The sequence below is a fragment of the Sciurus vulgaris genome (genome assembly GCF_902686455.1).
Source record: "Sciurus vulgaris genome assembly, chromosome: 5".
Lineage (NCBI taxonomy): Eukaryota > Metazoa > Chordata > Mammalia > Rodentia > Sciuridae > Sciurus > Sciurus vulgaris.
The window spans coordinates 14401608-14407983 of record NC_136465.1 but is presented as its reverse complement, the minus strand read 5'-3'; the positions used below and the strand labels follow the sequence as shown (position 1 = coordinate 14407983).

At 46.2% G+C, this 6376-nt stretch overlaps 2 protein-coding genes across 4 annotated transcripts in view; one reads left to right on the top strand and one right to left on the bottom strand.

Moving 5' to 3' along the window:
* Positions 1-247: 247 nt before the first annotated feature.
* LOC306662528 (large ribosomal subunit protein eL31-like) lies at positions 248-2129 on the bottom strand. Its single transcript, XM_079142328.1, is given in 3 exon segments — positions 248-576; positions 580-605; positions 608-2129. Coding segments are annotated over 3 exon segments (369 nt in total). The 5' UTR covers positions 645-2129; the 3' UTR covers positions 248-270.
* Positions 2130-2288: 159 nt separating this feature from the next.
* Positions 2289-6376, top strand: part of PPP3CC (protein phosphatase 3 catalytic subunit gamma) — an 85755-nt gene continuing 81667 nt past the window's right edge. The window contains exon 1 of one of the 3 annotated variants that reach the window (XM_079142295.1): positions 2289-2590. In XM_079142295.1, coding sequence (XP_078998421.1) covers positions 2542-2590 — 49 coding nt within the window. In that variant the 5' untranslated portion in view covers positions 2289-2541. The remainder of the gene's footprint in view (positions 2591-6376) is intronic. The other 2 variants (XM_079142293.1, XM_079142294.1) reach the window with 2 other exon arrangements.

The window sequence follows — 6376 nt, the reverse complement described above, 5'->3', positions numbered from 1 at the left end:
TGACCTATATCACCAGCCCCTTTCCTTTTTCCAATTTTATTTTGAGACAGGCTAAGTTGCCCAGGCTGGCCTCAAACTTAAAATTTTCCCGCCTCAGCCTCCCAAGTAGCTGGGATTACAGGCATGTCACCACGCCCAGTTCTGATTATGCCTTTCTTTTCCTTTTTTTTTTAGTACTCAGGATTGAACCCAGAAGCATTGTACCACTAAGATAAATCCCAGCCCTCCTCCCTTTTTTTTAGTTTTATGACTTTATTGGACAATCAGCAGTTAGTTCTCATCCACATTGACTGTGTAGATTTTTGAACTGGTAACAGGGACGTAGGTTACCAAAGTATAGAGCTTGTTTGGCGAATCTTTATCCTTGTTACGTTTTCTGGACAATCGCACACGAATATGATACTGGACCTTCCTTATTCCTTTGGCCCAGACAGCTTTGTTGAGCCTGGTATCGATGTGCACATCTGGAGTTCCCATCTCCTTCACAGCACATTTCCAGGTCTCTTTGAGTGCTGGAGGAGTGCGCTTCTCCCAGCCCACTCCATGGAAGGGCTTGTGAATGTTGGTGGTGTATTCCTAGGTCACGACCTCGTTGATGGCAGAAGGCCCTTCTTCATCTCACCGCCCTTCTTTGCAGGAGCCATTCTGCCGGGCTCAAGTTCGTCCTTTTTGTTTCGAGATGGGTCTGGCTAAATTGCAGAAGATGGTTTCCAACTTTAAATTCTCTTGCCTCAACCTCACCAGTTGCCCAGCTTTGATTACTTCTTCTTCCTCCTCTTTTTTTTTTTAAGTTGCAGATTGACACGATAACTTTATTTCACTTATTTTTATGTGGTGCTGAGGATTGAACCCAGTGTGTGAGGCAAGCCCCCTACCACTGAGCTACAGTCACAGTCCCATGATTGCTTCTTAAATGTACAACTTCCTCAGATTATCCGGACATTTCTCATTTGGAATCCTGAAGGCAAGACCCATGAAAACGGAACCAAATTCTGTATATCCCCTAAAGTTTTCCATCTCCTGGGGTTACTATGAAAGGTCTTGGGACAAAACACCAAGGGATAATTTAGGGTCCAATTTCAGTGTATATCTCCAGATTTCCTTTCAATACATAAATCTATGCTAATGGTCCTATAGTCTTTTAGCAAGGAGCTGTCCTTTAGCAAGGAACTTTCTGCCATGATGGAAATGGCCTATTCTACCATGTGCAATAAGGTAGCCAGCATAAGCACTTGAAAGGCAGCTGGTGCACAAAAGGAACTGAATTATTTAAATTCAAATTTACATAACCACATTGGCCGCTGCAGTAACTGCTAGGACTGGTTTTCTTCTAACCTGCAGGTGCTTCCTCGGATTTCAGTTCCAATATTCCATTAGCATTGCTAATATCAAAACACTTTTGACTTTGCCCCGTCCTATGTTCGGTAAGAGAAAACAGTTGTAGCAAGATGGTTCGTATTCAGTTTCTAGGCTTATATTTTAAAGAGCAATAAAGTTCAGTTTTTAACCTAGAGTTGAGCCAGACTGTCAATGCTCTATAGAGCCTTGCCCATGGCGTTGAAAGGGAACAACCATCCAGAACACTGCAGAATCACAAAAAAGCATGGAATAGGGAGGCAATTACTGTGTCACTGAATCAAGAGGGAAGGGGCCCCTCCAGTTGGGCAGGTAACACACACACACTTAAGGCAAAGGTCAGTTTCTTCCACTGCTGAGGTCTGGCCCAGAGGTCCCAGGGGCGGGGGCGGTCGCGGCGCCTTCCTCTTGGACATAGAAAAGAAGGGAAGGGTCCTTGGAGCCTAGCTCAAAACTGAGGTCCCCCGAAGTACTGTTGGAACTAGGATGGACGCGAAGGTCCTTCTTACGATACTGAGTGCATTCTGCAAACATGAGAAGTTAAACCAGGGGGCTCCAAGGTTTGGGTCTGAGCCCGGGGAGGATGACAGTGGCGGGCAGAGCCCTGGCCGCTCTGCAGCGGACGGGGCAGGAGGGTCAGGCCCGAGGCTGCAGGGTCGCCGGCGGGGCAAGATGGCCGCGCCTCGCCAGCTCCGCTGCGCGAGCCTCGGGGCTGCTTCTGGCGTTGGAGCCGGGGCAGCGGCACGCGGGAGAGAGGGAGGTAGTCGCGGGGAGCGCGGGCGCAGCCGCTGGGCAGACGCACCGCGGAAGCCGGGACCCGAGCGGGCAGCGCGGAGCAGGCGCGCGTGCGCGGCGGGGCGGCGGCGGCGCGCGCGGCGCGGGGCGCGGGGCGCGGGGACGCGCACGCGAGCGGCCGCGGTCGCTCCGGTTGCCCCGCTCCGCCGCGGTCGCCGGCGCTCTCGACGCGGTGGTCCCCGCCAGCCGCGGGCGCCGCAGGAGGGAGCGGCCGGTGCGCCCGCAGCCTGTCGGTGCAGCCGGAGGCCGGTCCTCCTGGTTGGGGCCGCCCTGGTCGGGCCGGGCGCGGCGGGCTGACGGCCCCGGGAGCGGAGAGCGCCTGAGAGGAAGGCGGCGAGGCGGAGGCGCACGTCCGGCCGTCTCCGGGAGCCGGGAGGAGGCCGGGGGACCATGTCCGGGAGGCACGCACAGTTCTCCACCACCGATCGCGTCATCAAAGGTGCCAAGCGGCCGGGCCTTGCTCGGCGACCCTCTGGAAACGGCCGTCGCTGGGCGGCGGCTCGGGCGCGGGGACGGAGGGGCGGCGCGAGGCGGGGGCCCGGCCGCGCCCACCCCGAGCGGGACCGGGAGGGTGCGGAGCGGCCGGCGGGCGGCCCCGGGCACCGGGCAGCGGGCGCCGTGCCGCCCAGGTGCGGCGGGGATGCGCCCACCACTCCCCGAGGGCCGGCGCCTCTGTTTTTCTTTCTAGATACGGTTCCTCCTTTCTGGTCTCCTGACTCGGGGCAGCTGGGCTGGCGTGGGCAGGAAGTTCCCTGGACCTTTCGGATCGGGATGTGTCGGGATCAGGGCTTTCTTGACCCCTCTCCCAGCCCTCTATTTAGGACGAATATCGGGTGCCTTTCGGCCCACTTTCTCTAGATCGTCGCTCTGTTACTAAAGGAAACTTAATATGCTGACATCAATACAGGGAAGTCTGTTTTATCTTTAACTGGCAGACCTCTTGACATGATGTTGGTCTTTTATTTTTCCTTTGACTGTAGAGACTTGGGAGAGTAATGTTCTCTAATTCAGATGCCCACCTTATTAGGTTTTTGTTGTTGTTGTTATAAGAAAACAAAGTGCTCCTTTCGGAATCGCGAAGGGTTTTATGTTGTAGTTGTTTCTGCCCTTACACTGACAAGACCCGTCAAACATAACCACTAATTCATCTTCTTTTGTCCAGCCCTTCTCTCTCTCCCTCTCTCTTCCTCTCTCTCCCTCCTTCTCCCTCTCACTCCCTCTTCTGCCCTCCCCCACTTAACAACCGGTTTCAAAACCCTATAAGAAAGGAAAATACTTGGATGAGCTGTGTCCGTAGCCTCTGGATGAAGTGGTTAGCATTACAGAGGAAAATTATTAAAATACTTTCTTTTCATTTTGGTATTAGAGGAAGGAAACTAAGATTGTGACAATACTTTTTATTTTTAAAAGAGGAAAAGCCTATTGCATGTTTAGGGAAGGATAACAGTATCAGTATCATAAATGTTGAATATTTACACTACCTAATACTTAGTAAATACGATAGTATTTTTGAGACGTGTCTGCTTAGTTTTTGGATATCATTAGGGATCTAAGTCAACTGTTCTTAAAACTGGCATTTCTTTAACAGCTAAATTATTTTGACCATTTAAATGTAAGTCTTCCTAGTATCTAACCCATAATTATGGAGGATGTAAACTTCTTTTAAGACTCAGAATAGGCTACATATAACCTTTTTTTGATGAATCAAGGTCATCATTATGTACATTAACTTCTGTGCTGTACTGTTAATATGGCTGTTGTGTTCTGCTGGGGTGTTGGCAGTTTCCTCTGCTCTAAAATGACTCCTCACTACTATACCATTTTAGTGTTTTGTCTGTCTTTATCTTTCCAGTACTGTTCTCTGTCAAAGTATGTCCTTACTTCCTTCTAATCTGCTACTTCTAAGCCGAAGTGGTCAGGGAAGCCAGATAAATCAGAACTATGTGTCAAGTCAGGATAAATAAGATCTTAGTGAAGCTTAGTGGCAGCCCTCAGACCTTCAGGAATCTCAAAATTTGATCACCACTGTACAGGTAATTTCTACCATAAAAAAGGAGAATCTTATATGATCCTTTAAGACTGTTAAAGAAGTAAAGTAAAAAAAAACCCTAAAAATTCAGGTGCTGGTTATTGCGAGGCATGTTCATACCTAAGTGAACACCAGCCTCATAGTCTAAATAATGTAAATTTGTTCTTCAGTCAAATTACCAATTAGTGCATGTTGTGTACTTCTAATGCTAATACTGGTTTTTTGTTTTGTTTTTGAGGCGGTCTTACTGTGTTGTCCAGCTCAGTCTCTTTTAACTCTTGAGCCCAAGAGATCCTCCCATATAGGCTGGGACTACAGGCATATGCCACCATGGCAGACATGTGCCACCATATATTTTATATATATATATATATATATATATATATATATATATATATATTTTTTTTTTTTTTTTTTTTTTTTTTTTTTTTTTTTTTGGGCGGCGGGTGCTGGGATTGAACCCAGGGCCTTGTGCCTGCAAGGCAAGCACTTTATCAATTGAGCTATATCCCCAGCCTGGCCTCGGGCTCTTAATCCTCCTGCCTCAGCCTTATAAGTAGCTGGGATTATAAGCATGTGCCACTGTGTCTGATTTAGACTCCTCTTAAATAAGTGAAACAGAAATGATTTCAGGCCCTTGTAAGTGTGGATTTATCTCACATAAAAAAACTTCAGCATAAGAACTTGACCACGCAATAGTTGGTAACAATGTTGCTTTTTTCCCCTCTTTGCTTTCCAGAGGTTGAAATAGTTGAAGTTTCTTTTTAAGAAAATAAGGTGTGTGCCAGGCATGGTGGCACATGCTTGTAATTCCAGCAACTCTGGAGGATGAAGCAGAAGGATGGCAAATTTGAGATCCTGGTTCTAAATAAAAATAAAAAATGGCGTGGGTTGAGGATGTGATTAGTGGTCAGGTACCCCTGGGTACCACAAAAAAGAGAAGAAAATATAAATAGTTAAAGTCCATTGTATTAGGTACTAAATCCTGATCTGATGCTGTCCTGTTTGGCCAGATTTGTCTATATTTATTCACAACTCAAAAGCTTCTTCAGAGGTGATACCACACCCCAGTTATTTTGGGTTTTGTTATTTCCTCTTAACTTTAAATTCTGCTTAATTGTTTTGTTTGAGCAAATCTTGGAAAAGAGTAGGTGGGTGTCAGAGATTTGTATTTTAAATGTTCTTTAAATGGACCTTTCTGAAACCAAAGGAGGCTAAACTACTGGTCAGAAAAACCTAGGTTTTACTTCTGCTCTGGACATTATTTATGACCTTGGGTTTTTTTTTTTTTCCTTTGTCTTTTTACCCTATCTTGTATTCTTGTATTTACATTAAAAATTTAATCTGTAATAATACCCTCCCTGTCAAGCCCAGGTCATACAAATGACATAACAGTTGTGGAAAGCTTAAGGTAAATATTATGAAACACGATGGTAGTTTGACAACACCTCTTACTCTGTAAGTGGTTAGTAGAGAAGCCATTAATATTTGAAAAATATCAGACTTAATATATGAAATTATGTTAGGAAGCCCTTCTTAGGAAAATATCAGTTCTACAATACGAAGGTGCTCTGGGTGGATTTGCACTGGTACAATGTGAAGAGACAGACCTTCTGTAGAACTTCCCTGGCTGCTGATTTCTTCTCTAGCAGTTGAAGGTGTTCATTTTATATTTAAAAATTCTTACACTTTCACCATTAAATGTTTTTTGAGTGATTTGCAGTGAGCCCTAATAGGTACTCATCTCTTTTTTAAAAGTAGCATCCTTGCTCTAGGCTATCACTGTGAGGGGCAACAGACCAGAGGCCCTGCTGGGGTTCCCGTGGACTGGATTCAGTTACCTGCTCCTATTAAAAATAAGAGAAAACACTATAAAAAGGAAAAATGGATTTAATGGCAATTGGCCAGAACTGAGAAGGTAGCTAATCTGCCTCCACCTGCCCTACAGGAACATTTACAATTTATAGGAGTAAAAGTCAGTATAGTATAGCATAGTAAAAGCTATGCTAGCCAGAGATAAGTTATAATTCCAGTTTTTTCAGCTTTTCCTGGCACTGTGCTTCCTGCCTATGCTTTCTGGCTAGTTCCTCAGTTTCCATTCACAGCATGAGGAAGTTCAGTTACAGAAAAACAGTTTATCAGGAAAGTGGGAAGATTTAATTTTAAAGGGACTCAGTTACATTTCCACTGGTATCT